The sequence below is a fragment of the Arachis hypogaea genome, chromosome 13 (assembly GCF_003086295.3).
Source record: "Arachis hypogaea cultivar Tifrunner chromosome 13, arahy.Tifrunner.gnm2.J5K5, whole genome shotgun sequence".
Classification (NCBI taxonomy): domain Eukaryota; kingdom Viridiplantae; phylum Streptophyta; class Magnoliopsida; order Fabales; family Fabaceae; genus Arachis; species Arachis hypogaea.
In genome coordinates, this window is record NC_092048.1 from 119,982,381 (window position 1) to 120,002,527 (window position 20,147).

Sequence of the window (20,147 nt, forward strand, 5' to 3'; positions counted from 1 at the left end):
ACCGAGCCCCTGCCATGATCGAAACTACCAGCCGCCACCGTCGCCGTAGTAATCTCCTCGGTCGACAATACCGTCGCCGCTGGCAATATCACAACTGTAGGGTACCGTGCCAAACCAAAGGTCTCTCCCATTGACGTTCTTCGTCTCGCCGTGAACCACTTGATCGGAGAACTCCTCTTGCCATCACTAGGGGCTCTTGGTTGGTCATCATCTTCTTGCCGTCGTGAACTCTCTGCACAGCGTCACTGTCTTCCAACGCTTTGTACCCCAACACGCTCCTTTCTCTACATTTCTCTCAATTATGTTGTGGAGTATTCACCTCGCCGATGCCTTACTTTGTCCCTTGCTGTCGGTAAAAATGGCTTCATCATTTTATTCATGATTTTTTATTTTTTTATTTATCCTGATTTGTGAGTTGCTGGTTCATGTTTTCTGGTTCATGTTTTATTATTATTATTATTATTATTATTATTATTATTATTATTATTATTATTATTATTATTATTAACTTTATCAGTTGTTTGTTTTGCTTTGTGTTCTGTTTATTTCTTATTCATAGGTTGTGCCTATATTTTTTATACTACTATCTCTCCTTTTTGTTTTGAGTGATGAATTATTATGAGTCATGTGATGCCTCCTAAGAACATCTAATTGTATGTTATAGTATCGCCTGTTATTAAAAGTAAAGATAGGAGTAACCTTTTCGGCAATAGAAACATATGAATATAACAAGATATACCTAGACATGTGTAACCATGCATGCCCTGTGCGTGTGCACATGCCATCATCATGAACCAATCTTATGCTGTGTTCTAATGTACAAGTATACACGCTTATTTATTTATGTATTTATTTATTTATTTATTTATTTAATACTTGATTGAGTTATTTATTTATTCATATATATATTATTTATTTATTTATTTATTTAATACTTGATTGAGTTATATATATATATATATATATATATATATATATATATGTGAGACCTTTATTCTTTAACTCTTGAATCTTCAATAATACTGGGAAATTATGATGTTTGTATTTTGTTAGTATTTCATTTAATTTAATTGCCGATCACTTATTGCTCATATATTTTGTCTCGTATGTTCTCTTTTTTAATGGTTTCTAAATCTGAAAAGTTATAATTATAAGACAAGTAATATAATATATTTTTTTTATTAGAGGTAAAAGATAAGCGTTACCTTTTTCGCAACTTATGCCACGTGAAAATGCCATTCGTGATAACCCATCTTTTTTTATGATCCATCATACAAGTCTACATTCTTATATTTATGTGTTTATTTGTAGTTGTTGTAGGTCTTTTTTTATATTTTTATTTCTATTTATGTTAAATATATTTAATCTTTATTCTTAATTTATTTAGTCATCAATAATACTGGGTAATTATTACAAGAAATGCATTCCTTTTGTTGTTATCTCATTTAAATTAATTTTAATTTACTTATTGCTCATATATTTTGTATATCGCGCTCACTTTTTCTCTTATTGAAAATGTTATGCTTGATATCACCAGGTCGTATGAGTCTACTAATTAACATTATTAACTCATGTTAATCAATAACCAATACTTAAGTTATGAAATTATCACATCATGCTACTACGTGTGTACATTTAGAACAACTCTCTGAAGTGCAGCAAACACTTTTTGGGCACTTAGAGTTTCCAATTTTGTCTCGACCTCATGGCAACAACCTCATTCACCCTCTTCATCTACAAGCGCCACAAGTGGTTATAAATACATCACCAAGACCAGATAGTCCAACATCTTTTGCTTGACACCTAAACTAGAATTTGTTGCAACTAAAACCATATATTGTTTTGAAATGGCAAGCACCTACAACTACCTGAAGGATGTGGATGCATCTAATGACAATTTGATCTATAGGATCAAGCTGAGGGCATTGAAAATATGGTCACTGTCCCCCGTCCAGCAGAAATACGTAAGACCAACTTTGGAGTTTGTGGCAATGGACCAGCTGGTGAGCTATCTAACACAATGTAGCTTTTTAGTTTTATTTATTTATGTGTTGGTTTTATTAGCAAACCAGAGCTATGTAAAAAGCAGCTGACTTAATGAATTACCACGTGAATTGTACGTTCACATGCATCATGTACCGCCATGATTTGCATACAGGGAGATCGCATCCAATGTTCCATTAGGAATCCACAGCGGAGGCTGTTTGAGGATGAGTTGGTGGAGGGAAAAATATATACCATCTGCAACTTTTCAGTTGCCGTTAATGATAAAAAATACAAGGCCACTAATCATGCTAGCAGGATTTACTTTAAGAGGGATACTCAACTTCGACTAGTTGATGATCCATCCTTTCCTGAGAATGTCTTCCGATTTGTTCCTAACGAAGTCATACTCAACCACACCAACACTCAGTCACATCTTATAGGTAACATGTAATTGCTAAGATATTCTATTTATATAGCATTGTTAATGATGTCAAACAATCTGATGGGAAAATGTAATCGCCTTTACTTTTCAGATGTCATTGGTCTTCTGACGGCCAAGGGTGACATAATTGAATTTACTAAAAATGGAAAGAAGAGCAACTACATCGTTCTGGAACTTGACGACATGCAGTTAGGGCTAAAGCTGATCTCATCTAATATTTATTCTAATTTTCGTCATAGGCTAGCCTCATGTTATTAGGAAGTTTTTTTAAAGTTATATGACTTACAGTATCTAAACCAGGGGAAAAGGAAAAATTCGCTGTACACTTTGGGAGGAGTTCGCAAGTAAGTTGGTCAAACATATTCAAGAGCAGCCGACGTCTGAGTATATCCTAATTGTACAATTCGCTAAGTTCAATCTATTTAAAGGTTTGTCACTCATGTGTTCTTGGAATTGTAAGTCATCGACATCTCCTTGCTCATGTACTGAATTGAGGGAATGCCATGTTTGTGGCAGGTACAATGGGGATATCAAACACTACCTATAATTCAAATCTTTACATCAATGCAGACTTTCAGGCGGTAAAGGATTTTTGTAAAAGGTACTACATTTCATCCTATTATTTTGTTCAATAACTGTTTCATCAGCTTTGTCAAACGAATGACGTGTATGTATATCTAAAATACTACCAGTGTCATTATGTCCAGTGTTCCACCTCCAAATCAACTCTCCCAAATAGCGACTGAACCTGTATACTCCATTGAGGAAGATCTCATTGACAAGTCAATATATAAATCCATTTCTAAGCTCAAGGAATGCATTGAGGTTAGTCATTAAATAACATAATTGTTTTTATTTCTGCAAATTTCTGGAACTTATGAGTTATTACTTTTAAGAATGGGAGCTTTGTTACAATTGGAACTGTTGTTGCAATCGATCCTAAGAACGGTTGGTGATACAAAAGTTGCAAACATTGTTTCCATTCTCTGAAGGAGGCCGAGAACTCATACCACTGCGCCAAATGCGACACGTATCCCACCATTCACACTCCACGGTATGCATCAAAACCTTTTGTTAAAAATTTTACTGAACAAGCGTGCCTAAAGTTACATTCATCCTTGCTAACGTATTTTCTTAAACAGGTATAGCATTAATATTAAGGTTGTTGATGACACTGATTCGGCTGCATTTCTGCTGTATGACAAAGAATCTTCCAAATTTCTTGGGATCTCAGCTTCTGATTTCAGACTTGCACAACTGACCAGGGTATTGTATACTATATGCATATACTATAGATACTCTAGATGCACGTAAGATGATACGTTTCTATCGTTTTGTGTTAATATGAACTTCATTACTCAGTACATCATACCTAATTTTTCATCCTAACTCTAGGGTGGCACCAATGAGGAATACTCGATAGAGCTTAATTCTTTTAGGGGGAAAAAATTTATCTTCAAAGTCTCCGTGAAGATGGAGGATCTTAACTCATTCCAACCGTGCAAGATAATTGTCATGAAGCTTTGTGGAGACATGTCTGTCATATCAAAATTTATTCAGAAGCATGACATATATCAGGTGTCTAATTGCATTGAATTATTTCATTTCAATGAAGTTTGTTTTCAATTGAACTAATGCAATCTCCATGATTCAGCAAAATCTAGCATTAGAGCACTCACAACTACTCAGCATGCAATCTGGGTCTGTAGAGACGCCTAAGGTTACCGTCATTCTCAACAGATCACATATTTTTTTACTAAATCCAACGAAAATCTATTTTTATAAATACCTTCAAATTTCAGCACACATGTTCACCCTCTGTTGAGATTTTGGTCGGCGACACTAATGAGGGTTACTCAACTCCAAAGAGAAACATTGTTAGTGGCGGATGGACTAAACAGCTTATTGATCTCTGTCCGGATTCTGCCGAAGGATCATCCACAAAGTGTAGGAAATTGAAGGATGGCCAGGTTGCTGGTGTTGATAAACCCCATCAGGATTAGTGCGCCAAAGCCTACAAGAGAAATTACACATAGATTAATGATCTACCTATAGGATCACACTATGTTTTGTACTGTTAATGCTACTTTCGGTTAAGATCTTGTGTGTTGTCCTGAACTTGGGGAATTTTATAGGTTCCCCTTTACCTATGTTTTCCAAATAACGCATGGCTATATACAGTTAAACCATGCATGTTGTTGTGTTTCTTTAATGCTTACTACCCTGTATGTGTGGCAGGAGCAGTATCCATGATATGCACCTGCTTACTGTGATGTTGCTTTTAATGCTATCTTAGTATTTAATGTGGTCACCCCTTCTAAATATCACTCAAATTACTATTATGTTGATTTCCATGTGTTGAGACAAAGAATGAGACCATTCTAATGCATGCATAGTACCCTTATGCATCTTTTGGTGGTTTCAAAGCCATAAGATATTTACGTTGGAATTTTTAATTTATGATGTATTCGCAAAGCATGCTTTTTCCCGAGACTATCATCTCTTTAAGATTCCAATTAGTTCTACCATTCAATGAGGTGCATAAATTACAGGATGAATCCTCATGAATAAAAGCACCCACAACAGAACTAGAACTTATTATTGCGCAACCTGCTTGAAGGGCACACCCGTGTGTACTTTTTCTCTTTTTTTGATATTCAGATATTAGTATTTAAATTTTGATACAGCAAAACACCATCCAACCTGAATGAGTTTAACTCGGCACAATTTTTTAATACTCTACATATTTAAATTTTTTTGTACCTTTATAGCCAAAGCTTTCCTTCTTTACCCCCTCATGCATAGGTGTCATTTTTACCAGTGTTCCCCCTTTCTATAAACCCCACTACAAGTACATTTGTTCTTACCGTTTCACGCCACCGCCCTATCCTCTTTACATATACTGATATTCCTGTTTTCAATGGAAATGTTCATTTTCATTCACCTGTGTTTATCACTTCCCTTGGGTCTATTTTAGCCCTGGCACTGTTTCCTTCAATTTATTTAACGGTTGAATAACATACTTCTGAACCATACCAATATTTTCTACACATTTCTATCCATTCAAGACATCCAAACATGGGGAAAAACAAGCTCATTCCGTCGGATTTTGACGATGATCACATATTCTATCTTTATGTAGACCTTGTTGCCGTAAGTTGTTTCATTCACACCCCAAACATAGTTATCCTTCCCAAATTCCATATGTTGTGCTTTGCGTTGGTTTCTTAATTACTGCGACACTCATTATTATTATATTATGTATTTACAGGTTACCCATGAGTTACCGTCCCTGTTTTACAGGAAATATAACCATCTCCTTCATGATAGAATGATTGTTATAGACGCCAATGACAATCAAATCGAGCTTTCATTGGGCAGAGGTTTCTCTGCTGGGTATATTATCAATGGATTTCATAATTTGGTGGCATGTTACGGGCTTACTCATGGTGGTTGGATGAAGTTATTGTATGTTGAGGAGGATATATTTGTTGTGATGAAACTTAAGGATAGCTGCATGACCACTAAAGAGTTCTCATGTCCCCCAAGCATTTCACTCACCGCAATCAAATCGCAGGGTCCTCTTAATAATAGCCAACAACGAACCATTGATCTCCTCCCTCCTCTTTTGTTAATTCAAATTGTGATGATATAGTCATTTCCCAACATAACTTGCAACGCACCGTTAGCCAAGAAACTCTTCATTATCCACTTGCGGTGTTCTCTTCGAGTGTGTCAACTTGCTACCCACCTGAGGTGTAAACTGTTTATACGCAAGATGTTATAAGTATCAATTTTCAAAGAGATGATGGCTTTATGAGTGCTCCATCTTTGAAAGAATCTTATGTTCTGTCTGACCCAAACTACCCTTGCATTATCAATTCAAATGGTATGTCTAACCAAGGAAATGCTTTTATGGAGAATCAACATCAACTTCCTAATCAGGCGTTGCTCAATTGCAAAACTCTTAACAATCATGTTTCTTCTACAAGCCATCCAACCACTCAAACCAAAAAAAAAATGCAGGCAATAATATAATGTTTCCGTTAATCAGCTCAGACCCTGGTACAGCCATTCAAGGAGCCCAGCCGTTGACTTGCTTGAAACTTCTCACATCCACCCAAGTCCAAAGCAGTGCAGTGGTAACTTTATGGTCATATTTTAACTTTACACAATCATGTATTCCATCACAGATTAATTGACATTATTTTATTTATTTCTTTGTTTGTTACATTCAATCGGAAGGTAATACCGCTTAGATTTGCTGAGAGTGCATTCCCCAGCAGGCATAACCATGTTAACGTGATACTAGACAATGGCTCTTGCTACCGAATGGGGTTGAGATGGAGCAAGAAAAGGAAGGTGCAGTTATATCTGACGCGTGGATGGAAGACATTTGCTAAGTACAATAGGTTTAGAGCCGGCACCGTTCTGGAGTTCTCTGTTTTACCATCTGATGAGACCACCCTGCATGTCAAAATTCTCAAGATCTGAAGGAGATCAGACATGGTAGACACTCAGCAATTGATAACTGCTCTTTGTTGATGTTCTTTGTTATCTTTCTTTCCACAAGACTAATTTATTTTCCTTTTAATTATGTAACCAAGTAGTCAGCATTAATATTTTCCTATGTAAAAGCTGAAAACTTTAATTTCCTAATGTTAGTTGTTTTAAAAAAAAATTCTCAAGTACAGAGTCTTTATTCCACTTAATTAGTTGTATTTTTTAACATTAAAATAGTCAAATACTATTACAAGACCCAACTCAACTGGATGCTCGACAAACATATTTTTTACTCACATTTATATTAGTGCCGGATCTTCAAGGAAAGTGTTCAATGATCATGCTTAAGCTGCATCATTACAGGTATGTATGTATAACAATACACAACATTGTACTACCTCCATCAAATTGGCGCGGCAAATTGTCTTACTTACCAAGCCACTCCATTCTTGCACCTCCCATTCTTCAGCATGAAAAAAAATGTCAAACACAAATGCATCAGATCGTTTCTAAATCCCAGCAATGGATAACACATAAACAACACTACCCCTCTCTTCTATTTTGTCCTTCTATGTGATCTGCATAAAAAATGCTCATTTGTACCTGTGCAGCGTGAATCCATTCATCCTTCATTTTCACGCAAACCATGCAAGTATATCCAAAAAATCACTCTCATCCATGGATTTTTATTAGTTATATGCTCCATCTGTAAATAAGTTACACTCATTTTATCATTCAACTTTCATTTTAGTACTCTTTTAGGAATCAGAATTATTTCAGTTGTTTTGTGCGGTGGGGTACCAACACTAATGCAAACAATGAGAGACTTAATTAGTTTCTTCAAAATATGTGGAATTTATTAGGTCTGATGGTGTTGTGAAGGAATGAAATCTACTCATCAATTTTCTTTACTATGGCGCTAAATCAAACATGGATATTTGAGTATATGCATGTTGAATCCTACACAACCTATTATTGAATATTGTAGGCCACCCCATCAATATTTGTAACAAGTTATCACCCTGTGTTCAGAAGTACTCTCTGACTGCAGCCTTCACCTGCTCTGATCCATTTTGTCGTCGCCTCATTAATACTTGGTGTATCATATATATCTTAATAACATTATCTGCTCACGCTATTCAAAAGTTGAACTAATATTATATTGTTGCTTAATTACCACCATTTACACCATGATCACGTCTACACACATTCCAACACTGCTTTTATAGAGTTTTCCAGACTTTACACATTGGGTTGTGATGTACTGATCAATAGGCTACACCGCTAATGATGAGGTCTATGACTGACTCATCACCGTAAAAAAAAGATTTTATTAAATTAAAATTCCATGTGTATAGATTGGGCTTTATCAAAAGTTAATAACTAGAGTCTTTCTTCAACTTATCAATTCTAAATAACATGCCTGATCTATAAATGAGTACGACAATGAATAAAAAACATAGTTAGTGTGAAACGTACAGGCACATCTTCTTTCTCATTCTTCACATACCCTCATATACCCTTTGTAAAAGTGGGGTCTTTCCATTCATTAATAGAGATCCTCTGTTGTATGTTGGAAGTTATTGTCCACTCCATCCACTCAGCGACTTAATTCCCACGAAGGACGTTTTTGGCTTCAATCACTGCATTAACGCTACCCCATTAATCAACTGGCGTCTTTATCGATCCTAAAATGGAAAGTAGTACAAAGGCATCTGACATTGATCAACAATGTCGTGTATTTTATCTCACTATTGATCCAATGGCGGTATGATATCATGACCTTTTCTTTTTATATCATAGTTAATTAATAGTTAATGGATTCTTGCTGAAAGTAACACTAGACATACTTCCATGCATGTGACTATTTTGTATTAATCCATTTTCATTATGCGTAGAGGATGCATGCTATTCCTACACTATTCTTTAGAAAATACAGCCACTCCTTGGATAACAAGATGAAAGTTGTGGACACCAATCGAAACCTGATTTCCTTGAAAATTCTTAGGGGCCACAACACTGGTTATATTGTTGAAGGGTTTGATAAGTTGGTGCAACTTTATCGCCTCAAAAACGGGGGTTCCATAAAGCTGCGTTACCTTTTCAATGATATCTTCTATGTACTAAAGGTGAAGGATGATAAGATGGCAAGCATCCCAATCGTCTTCCATTATGTAAAGGATCGTTTTGTATCTAATAGCTCGGATAAAGGGAAACAAGTTATGCCAAATGACCCTTTTTTTTTTACCAGATAGAGAGTTTCCACTATGCATCGTACAAGGTTAACAAGAAGAGGAAACGAGGTCAATCGGGTCAAGGCCAGATGAAGACTAATTATCCTTACCGTGAGCATGCAAGAAGCATGGATGCAAAGACTGCCATCAACAACCTTACCATCAAACCGCCACCTGCTCCTGCCATTTTAGAGTTCGAGAAGTCTCATCCTGTTTCAAAGCCTCTAGACATAGACCTCAACGTTGTGCCTGACACTGACAAGGAAGATACCACTATACAGGAACAATGTATTGTGAAAATAAACCACCAAGATGTCGAGATTACCAAGGAGCAACCTATGGTACCATTGTACAAATTCCCACCAACATATCCTACCAGTCAGCTTCTCAATGGTACTTCGCATGTTTTTTCCTTTGTTAGATTCAACAATCCGTGCATCATTCCATTCTTCCCAAGCAAATGGTCAGATAATGCACCTTATTACTCATTCATGTCCATCCTTACTAATCAAGAGGTCCGATGCTCCTACATGGTAACTTATGTTAACATCAATGCAATATATACAATGCAGCAATTGATACCTTATAAATTTATTACTTTTTATGAGCATAACTTTTGCTACTTTGTGATGCATACTATTCCTACTAATTTTGCCATCCATGCCTTTCCGTCTAGATTCAATGATGTTCATGTTATCCTATCTAGCAGATTGCAGTACCACATGCGTCTCAACTGGAATATTGCCTATGGGTTTGTTGAGGTCATAATGGATAGAGGATGGAGAGCTTTTGTGAGGAATCACTTTCTAAGAGCTGGCAGTATGTTAAGATTCATAGCATCACCCTTTAATGAGTATTTCATGTATGTAGAAGTCTTGCATGTTTGATGGACTCACTACCACATTAGTATGTATTAGTTATTCCATGTTTTGGTGGTATATGGACTAGCGTGTAATGTTTTTGTTGAGTAACTCTGTGAACCATTATGCATAGATTTTCTCATGTTGTTCCATTGGCATATTATGAACAATTAGGATACATGAGGACAAGAAAAATGGTTCATCAAGTTACTTTTCCTGCATCAGTGCTTGGACTGTGTGATGTAGCTATCAACTTAACACGCTATGTATCTTATTAATCTTATCTTATTAATATTAATCTTATTATCTTATTAATCTTACTAATCTTACTATCTTATTAATTTTAATTAAGATATAGACTTTGTGAATTCTAAGTATGAAAGGATCCACTGATTCTCTTTGTAAGATTATCCTCCTTTCTTGATCATAAATTATATATTTGGTTCATTGGAAGACTGTGCTTTCAATTTTTTGAAAATTATTGAAAATTACTAATAATATATAGAGAGCTATATTAAAAAGATAACTTTAATAAATCTTCAGAGATGGCATCTCATGTGTTAAGTGTTAATTAACTTACACAGACCAACACCTCTCACCAAGTTCACTTCAATTTGTCATCATGTCTTTTGTTTAATATTTAGTCTTAATTATTAAATATTAAATTATATGATCGTGGAAAGTTATCAGATTTGGATTTAGATCACTAAACAAGCTTCAAACACGCACACACACATGTCAAGTTGGCCGATAATCCATACGTAAATTTGCAAAGTTACGTCCAAAAATATAAGGAAAAATTTGTACAATTCATAATCTCCCTCCTGAAAATTTCATCTCCATTTACAATATAAATACACAATCATCAGATATTAGCTGTCATAAGTTTTAGTTTATTTTTTCTATCATGGATTATAATGATTATATACTGAGACCCAAATTAGCCAGATTAAGGAGGAGAATGATACTGCATGAGAAAAGAGGAAGGAGACAACAAGCATTACCCTAAATCCATGCCCCGACTGGTTAGTTTATTGCTCGCTATTCTTATTAGCCCATTCATGGTTTAAATATATACATTGCCCCCTGTCCAAAAAAAATACATATATACATTGCCCTGCTCCTTCATATACTTCTTCTAACATATTCATTACCCATCATAGCCTCAAGTGCGGCATCAATTCTTCCTCTTAAGAGGCACTCAAATATGGTGTTCAGGGGTTCATTTTCAACGCAACCATCAGTGAGCCCAACGGATCCAACCATACAAAGTTATTCGTTAAATCCTTCTGAGTTGCATGTGATCGGTCTCAAAGATGTTGCTCGCAAGAAAAATAAGTCTGTGGCCCAACCAGATTGTTTGCGCAGTCCTCTGGCAAACATCTCAAATGGTATCACTCCATCCGCTTACAGCTTCAATTCCTTCTACAACCGAACTTGGTCTATACATTCATTAGAATTCTTATATTAAAATGGTGCTTTTCAGTTTACCAGAGAAACCAATATGCACATGAATCCAGCAATGGAGGAATTAGAATTATCGATCCATGCTCCTCCATCATTCAATGCATGCAAGACTTTCGACACACGTCTGGAATGAACTGTACCCCTTCCACTTCACAGGATAATTTGGTTAATAATCAAATGCAATGGTGAGAAACTTTGGTGCATTAGATTTAGTTTTAATGACATATTCATTGTCCATTTATGGTTTGCAATTTTTAAAATTAATAATGGAAAGATTTTACCCGATTTCCAGTCATGCGGTTCCATCACTTAAAGCCCAAGTTCAACTAATCAACTTGGAAGCCATGAACATAACACCTCACATGTACTATATTTTTCACTGAATAGGCCCCTTCTGCACAATGAAAGGAACAAAGTCGTCGCTCATGGTCAAGGTTTGTTTTTCAAAAACTAATTCTGGCTAAAAAATTTTGATATGAAAGTAAAACGAGTGATATACTTTAACATTGTAATTTTGGGTGTTTTTTAAAATTGTGGGAGTACACAAATCGGATGGTCCGATTTGTGTTTAAAAATTGAAAAAATTCAGAGTACACAAATTGGACCCTCCGATTTGTGTTTAAAAAGTTGAAAAAATTCAGAGTACACAAATTGGACCCTCCGTTTTGTGTTTAAAAAAATTAAAAATTTCAGGGTACACAAATCGGGCTCTTCGCTTATTGTAACCGAACTATCCGATTACTCTCCCTCCCATCGGACCGTCCGATTTGCTTGACGCAGTCATCACAGCCTGGTGAAACATCCTATATCCCCATAACTATGCCATACACTATTACTTACTCCAAATCAAAATTAAAAAAGTGTACAATTCTAAATTCATTATTTTTTAACATATACATAGATGCCAGAGCATTGCCTAACTGGATACTTATTAGAGAAAATACCATTCCCCTCCCCTGCAAGATATATAAATGATACTCCATTCCCATCTATTTATAAAATGTATATTTTCCTCCTTTATAACTTTCAAAAAACTTCCTCTTTAATCCGTTTTAAATTTTTTGTGTTAATTAATATTAACTTTATCCATTTTTCAAGAAAAATAAATTATTTTTTATAAAAATATCCTTTAGCAAGAATTTTATTTTTTATCATTAAATTTTGCTAACTAAGATACTCTTTAATAATTTATTTTTTTATTCATTAAATTGTATTTTTATCAAAATATTTTTTAAACAATTTGATAATTAAATTTTTTTCCTAAGGTACCCTTCAACATTTACCAAAATTTTTGTTACAATTTTTTTATATTTTACTATTAATTTTTTATATCAATAAATTAAATAAAAAATCTTAATAAGATTATTTTCAATATAAATATATATTAATTGTTAAACATATTAACAATAGTAAGATTTTTATTTAACATTAAAATAATACATATTGATATCGAAAAATTAATAGTAAAATATAAAATAATTGTTAACAAACATTATGATAGAATTATAATTTATTAATTTCAAAATTATTGAAAGATATATTAAAAAAATAATTTAATTATTATTTTTTAAAAAAATATTATGGTGAAAGTACAATTTAATTAATAAAAAATAATTTATTAAAGAGTATTTTGCTAAGTAAAATTTAATGACATAAAAATAAAATTTTTTCCAAAAGGTATTTTTATAAAAAATAATTTAATTTTTCGTGAAAATAAAGAAAGTTAACATTAGTTAACACTAAAAAATTTAAAATGTATTAAAGATGAGGTTTTTTAAAAGTTATGGAGAAGGAAAATATATGTTTTATAAATAGAGGGGATGGAAGTGTCATTTTATCATCTCACAGGGGAGGGGAGTGGTATTCTCTCTACTTATTATATGGCAAGTGTTATCACAGTTTATATGCCATATCATGAATCAAACTAATTAATCATTGTTCAATTCGCAGGGCGGATGCAACATCGCTCAGCTATAGAGCAGTCACAGCATCCTTATGCAGTACAAGCGTCCTTTCTTACCGTTGATTCGACCAAAAATACCAATGGTTTCATCGAGGATGATGAAGGTTCGCCTCGTTAAATTTTTGTTTCAAGTTAGCATTCAGAGCGAAAAAACTTGACTCGCTTATAACCTATGAGAGCAATGGTGTCTAGGTTAATTGTCCCAAGTAATGTAGTATTTTATATATAACAACTTTGACTTTACACAGTGATAGATGCCTTTGACGACGCCGCCATGGATTCTAACTATGTAGAATATTGTTACACCGACGAACAACAAGGTACACTTATAACCAACACATTACCTAGATAACAAAATTTATATTTAGTATGTTCGCCATGAAATTTATCTTTGTGCTCAATACCATTTTTTACTGCTCTTCCCCTAATAAAATAGCAAAGAATCTACAAAAAGAAAAATAATCAGAATACAAAATAGTAAAAAACCATCACTCAAATTTTTTGTATCACTAATTCATGACTTATGACCAGAACAAAACACACAGAATTACTTAAAATTCAAGTGGAAAGAGAATGAAAGAGCTTGAATTAAAAAAACTAAATTGGTTGAATCTAATAAGAAATCATAACTCAAATTTCACACCATTTAATATTCAAATCTAATTTGCAAAAAAAAAAGTATAAATTTAGAGAGACAGCAGAGCAACTTTTTAGAGGACTCTTTTACCTTTGAGGCATATGGAAAAAATGTAATACCGGTGGAAGAGAATGGAAGAGATCTAGCATTAAGTACGCAATCAATAGAGGACTTATTAGTAACGTAATCAGCGATTAATAGAGAAAACGGAAGTGGTGCTTTTAGAACTCAAATTTTAGACAATTTTAGAATTCCAATTTAAAAAAATATAGCAAAAATTTTAAACGAAACAGAAAAAGAAAGTTTCAAATATATCCTTTCTCTTTAAACAGTACTGAGAGAATGGAAAAGCTAAGAGAAGACACTGCGAGAGAGCTTCCATAGTTGGAAGAACTACTGGAAGAACTACTGGAAGAACCATTGGAAGAGAGTGGAAATAGAGTTGGGGGCGTTGGCTTTATATTGTTTCACGAACCCCATGGTAAAAGAAAGTTTCAAAGATATCCTTTGTCTTTAAATGGTACTGAGAGAATGGAAAACCTAAGGTAAGATAATGGAGGAGAGCTTCCAGAGTTGGAAGAGCTACTGGAAGAACCGTTGGAAGAGAGTGGACATAGAGTTGGAGGCGTTGGCTTCATATTTTTCCCGATACATCAGTTATGATTTGGTTCTGCCGGCTCAGAGACAAACGGATGGGTGAATGATCGAACAGGGTAAGTCATGGAATCTCAACTGAAAAAATCGTGTTTTGGCTTAAAAATAATTTTCATCGCTTTAAATTGAAAAACCTGAAAACGAAAAAATATTATGTTCAATTATGTGCTCCTTTTGATAATATGGTCACTAAAAATAATATTAAAATATTAAACAAAATCATTTTTTTATATTCCCATTATTTTTGTTTATCCAAATTATGATTTTTTCGGTTATCAATTTTTTGGTTCGTCTTCAGGATTTAATTTGCTTTGATTTTATTTTGGAAACCCCTATTAATTATATTTAACCCATGCAATAGCTTTGCCATCAGATCCAAACCATCAGTCATTTGACGCAAACATTGAATCAATTATGGAACAAGGTCCGTACATACATTAAATTTTTATGTGCAATTATAATTAACATATACTATATATATTACGGGATTGGTCATTACATTTTTTAATTGAAAGAACAGAGATTCGGGATGTCGGTGATGCGATCCATTGTTGTATATACTGTAATGCATGCATGCGGGAGGGTGAGAGACTATCAAAAAGCAAGAGGAATAGAGTCCCCAGATTTCGCCTTTGTTGCATGGATGGTAAAGTCGAGCTGCCACTGCTTAACACGGTACCACAAGTTCTACAAGATTTGCACAGTTTGAATGATGACAAAGGGAGATATTTCAAAAAGAATATAAGAAAATTTAACTCCATGTTTGCATTTACATCCATGGCCGGAAAAGTCAATCGGGTTATTAATAATGGCTCAGCACCACCATGTTTTTCAATAAGCGGTCAAAACTATCATTCAATTGGGAGTTTGCTTCCTACCATCGATGAAAGGCTGAGGTTTGCACAATTGTACATATACGACACCGAGAATGAAGTGAACAACAGAATAACTGCTGTAAGGTATTTCTTCTAATTTGTTATTCACAGGAATGGATACTCTAAATTTTTTTCAAAATTGAGGGGTATAGTGTGATATGTCACTATTAATTTTATAAGTAGAACCAAGAAAGAAAGTATTGACGCGTTAGCGATCACACTATACTCCCTCAATTGCTAAAAAAATTGAGAGGATCCATTCCTGTTATTCAGGACCATTTTCAATGTAATTATTAGTGGCACGATTAAAAATTATTTATATTTCCCCATGAAAATGTATAATTTACGGTGTAGTTCATTTGTGTGATTTCAGTTCTGAAACAAAATCCAACATAATTGAGGCGTGGATTGTGTATGAACTGAAAGAGATGTTAGATCTTCACAACCCTCTTGCAAAGAATTTCCGTTTTGCTAGAGATAGGTTCGTTGAGGGTTCTAATCCAGAAATCAGATTGAAGCTAATTAGAAAGCGTGAGAAGGACGGAAGAGTATATAACTTACCAACTGTGTCTGAGGTTGCCATTCTAATTGTAGGTGACACTGATGACTCCATTCTTGAAAGAGATATTATAATAGAATCAACGTCAAACAGATTGCAAAGAATAGATGCTTTACACCCGTTATACTTGGCTCTTCAATACCCCTTATTGTTTCCTTATGGAGAAGATGGTTTTAGATTGGGCATTGAGACATCTATTCGTTACGGGTTTGACCGTACTAAGAAAAGGAAGACCATTAGCATGAGAGAGTTTTTTGCCTACCGACTGCAAATGCGGTTCAATGAGTCACCTATCCTTTTCCAATCAAGGAGGTTATTTCAACAATTCTTGGTTGATGCATATACCATGATAGAGTCTGAACGACTTAGCTTCATTAGGAACAATCAACCAAAATTGAGGGTGGACAAATATAGTGCACTCCATGAGTCATTCATCAGGGGAGAAGCTAATGCTGTGTCAATTGGACAGAGGATAATCCTTCCAAGTAGTTTCACTGGTGGACCCAGGTACATGTTTAACCATTGTAAAGATGCCTTCGCAATATGCAGGTATGCTGGCTACCCAAGTTACTTTATCACCATAACATGCAATCCTGAATGGGATGAGATTAAACGTTTACTGAAAGACACCGGATTAAAAGCAGAGGACAGGCCAGACATAGTTTCACGAATTTTTAACATAAAGCTAAGTGAGTTAATTGCAGACTTCAAGCAAGGAAGGTTCTTCGGGAAAATAACTGGCTGTATGTATATCTTAATTTATGTATATTCATAAATTTATTAAATTCCCATAATTGTGTATTACCATGTCCAGATGTCTGCACAGTGGAATTCCAGAAACGAGGGTTACCACATGCTCATATATTGTTATTCATGCACCCACTGTATAAGCCTAAATCACCCGAGGATATAGACAAGCTCATATCAGTAGAAATCCCCGACAAGCGCAAGAGACCTAGACTCTACGCAGCTGTTGAGAAGTTCATGGTTCATGGTCAGTGTGGAAGATACAACAATACCAGCCCATGCATGTCCAATGGGCGGTGCTCAAAGTTTTTTCCAGAACAATTTAGATCACGAACTGTAATTGATGAAGCCGGGTTCCCCAAATACAGATAGCTAGACAACGGTAGAACAATCATGAAGAAGAACACAGTTCTCGATAATGCATACATAGTTCCGTACAACCCATCTCTATTGCTAAAGTATGCTTGCCACATTAACGTTGAGCATACATGTCAGACATCTGCCATAAAATATTTGTTTAAATACGTTCACAAGGGAAATGATAGAGTCACGGCTTCTTTCTTCCAGAGCAATGACGAAGGACAGCTCGAAAAGGTAATTGATGAGATCAGAAATTACTACGATTGTAGGTACATATCTGCATATGAAGCTGCATGGAGAATATTTGGGTATGAGATACAACTTAAGGAACCATCGGTTGTCAAACTCCCTTTTCACTTACCAAACAAACATCCCGTGGTTTTTAGAGACTATGAGAACATAGTTGATGTCATCGACAGGGCTGACGGCAAGCCAACAAAGATCCTAGCATGGATGCTTGCAAATAGACTATTTGCATCTGGTCGTGCGCTTACCTATAGTCAGTTTCCAACCAAATTCGTTTGGAAAGAAGATATCTCCATGTGGATGCCTAGGAAACAAGGCTTCTCAATTGGCAGATTAACTCATGTCCCACGTGGTAATGGTGAAGACTATTACCTCAGGCTTCTACTTAATATTCAAAAAGGTTGTTTGAGTTTTGTTGACTTGTGGACGGTTGAGGGCGTGGTGTATACTACGTTCAAGGAAGCATGCTATGCATTGGGGCTTCTACAAGATGATAAAGAATTTATTGATGCAATCTTAGAAGCAAGTTCTTGGGCATCTGCAGCTTACATACGCAACCTTTTTGTCGTCCTCTTATTGTCAAACAACATTGGTAGACCTGAAATCGTTTGGCAACAGTGTTATGGTGTGCTATCTGAGGACATCTTATATAATCATAGAAAAAAATTGCATTCTGCAGGTGAGCTTAACACTTATATCTTTGTTGTTTGGTTCCAAATTATCTTTTCGTTAACTTAAATTCACATATCTGACAACTCTATCTTTGTATATCGGTGATAGACTTGCAACTTTCCGAGGACCAAATCATGAATCTCACCCTTTCAAAGATAGAGAAAAAACTCCAGGCTAATGGTAGATCGCTTAAAGAATTCTGTCAAATGCCTTTTCCAAGTATTACCTCTGTAGAGGGGTTAGATGATCGTTTGATCATGGATGAACTGAACTTTGACCGTGGTGTTCTACACGATGAGTTTACTAAAAACTTCACAGAAATGAATGTAGATCAAAGGAAAGCATTCGAAGTGATTATGAAGGCCGTAGATGCGAATGATGGAGGTTTTTTTTATTTATGGTTATGGAGGTACTGGAAAGACGTATCTTTATAAGACTTTATCAGCAGCAATACGAAGTAGAGGTGAAATTGTTCTAAACGTGGCATCTAGCGGTATTGCTTCTTTGTTGCTTCCAAATGGACAAACAGCACATTCAAGGTTTAAAATACCCCTTGACTTGAACGAAGACTCGGTTTGTTGCATTAAACAAGGCACTTCGTTGTGCAAGCTGGTTTGCAAGGCAAAGCTTATTATATGGGATGAGGCACCCATGCTAAATAAATTGTGCTATGAGGCTCTTGACAAATGCTTGAGGGACATTCTTAGGTTTGAACCTTACTATAACGCAGAACTGCCATTCGGAGGAAAGGTGGTTGTTTTAGGGGGGGACTTTAGGTAGATATTGCCTGTAATACCAATGGGTTCCAGACAAGATATTGTGCAGGCATCCATAAACTCATCCTATTTGTGGCAACACTGTACTGTGTTGAGGCTCACGATGAACATGCGTTTAATTGTTGGCGTAGATACTACCACATTGAAAGACGTTGATGAATTTGCCACGTGGTTGTTGGGGATAGGTGACGGCCTTGCTGGAGATTCAACTGATGGTGAGTCGATTGTGCTTATGCATGATGAAATTGTAATCGATGCATTCGAGAAACTGGTGGACTTCGTTTATCCCAACCTATTGTCTAACATCCAGATAACATCTTTTTTCAAGGACAGATCAATCTTGACCCCAACATTGGAAGTTGTAAATGAGGTTAACGCTTTCATTATGCAACATGTAAACGCTGATGAGAAAACTTATTTGAGCTCTGACACTTTATGTGTGGAAGAAGGAAACATGGAATATGAATTGGATAGGTTATCACAGGATGTCCTTAATGCCATCAATTGCTCTGGTTTACCGCCTCACGAATTGACTCTAAAAGTTGGTGTTCCCGTCATGCTACTGCGTAACATTGATCAGTCGAATGGGTTATGTAACGGAACAAGATTGCAAGTCAGAAGATTGGGTAACCACGTGATCGAATGCATTACACTAACAGGTGACAAGGTAGGTCAAGTGGTTCTAATACCCCGCATGAATATGATTCCCAATAACCAAGCTTTACCTTTCAGATTCTAGCGTAGACAGTTTTCTATTATTGTCTCTTTTGCTATGACGATTAACAAATCACAGGGACAGACACTAAGTATTGTTGGATTATATTTACCGAGACCAGTATTTACACATGGACAACTATATGTAGCATTATCAAGAGTCAAGTCGAAGGCTGGGTTGCAAGTACTTATTCAAAATAGTGGATACATGTTATCAAAATCAACAATAAATGTTGTATATAGAGAAATCTTTCAAAACATATAATTTTTTAAATGTGTTGTATAATATATGTGGTATTTTCAACAATTTAATTCTTCAAATACATACCCGTGCATCGCACGGGGAGCTGCACTAGTTAAAAAAAATTATAGATGCGGAGAATAAAGAATAGGATTAGAGATTGAACAGTAAAGCGTAATACTAAAAACCTGATGATAATGGGTAACGGTGA

The 20,147-nt window shown here is 35.3% G+C and overlaps 2 protein-coding genes across 4 annotated transcripts; both read left to right on the forward strand.

Moving 5' to 3' along the window:
* Window positions 1-1,043: 1,043 nt before the first annotated feature.
* On the forward strand, window positions 1,044-4,752 carry LOC112732969 (replication factor A protein 1-like). Of its 3 annotated transcripts, XM_025781808.3 has the most exons (11): window positions 1,044-2,003; window positions 2,159-2,426; window positions 2,520-2,616; window positions 2,729-2,856; window positions 2,945-3,029; window positions 3,121-3,253; window positions 3,325-3,482; window positions 3,571-3,694; window positions 3,824-4,006; window positions 4,083-4,148; window positions 4,231-4,752. In XM_025781808.3, exons 1-7 carry the CDS (start codon window positions 1,848-1,850, stop codon window positions 3,382-3,384), a joined length of 927 nt encoding a protein of 308 aa, XP_025637593.1. In that variant the 5' UTR covers window positions 1,044-1,847; the 3' UTR covers window positions 3,385-3,482; window positions 3,571-3,694; window positions 3,824-4,006; window positions 4,083-4,148; window positions 4,231-4,752. The 3 variants fall into 3 exon arrangements, with proteins under 3 accessions (XP_025637593.1, XP_072069515.1, XP_072069516.1); XM_072213414.1 differs by having other exon boundaries at window positions 4,083-4,752; XM_072213415.1 differs by having other exon boundaries at window positions 3,136-3,253; window positions 4,083-4,752.
* Window positions 4,753-17,320: 12,568 nt separating this feature from the next.
* LOC112735307 (uncharacterized) lies at window positions 17,321-18,985 on the forward strand. The gene is made up of 3 exons (XM_025784857.1): window positions 17,321-18,212; window positions 18,314-18,589; window positions 18,651-18,985. Exons 1-3 carry the CDS (start codon window positions 17,321-17,323, stop codon window positions 18,983-18,985), a joined length of 1,503 nt encoding a protein of 500 aa, XP_025640642.1.
* The last annotated feature ends 1,162 nt before the right edge of the window (window positions 18,986-20,147 follow it).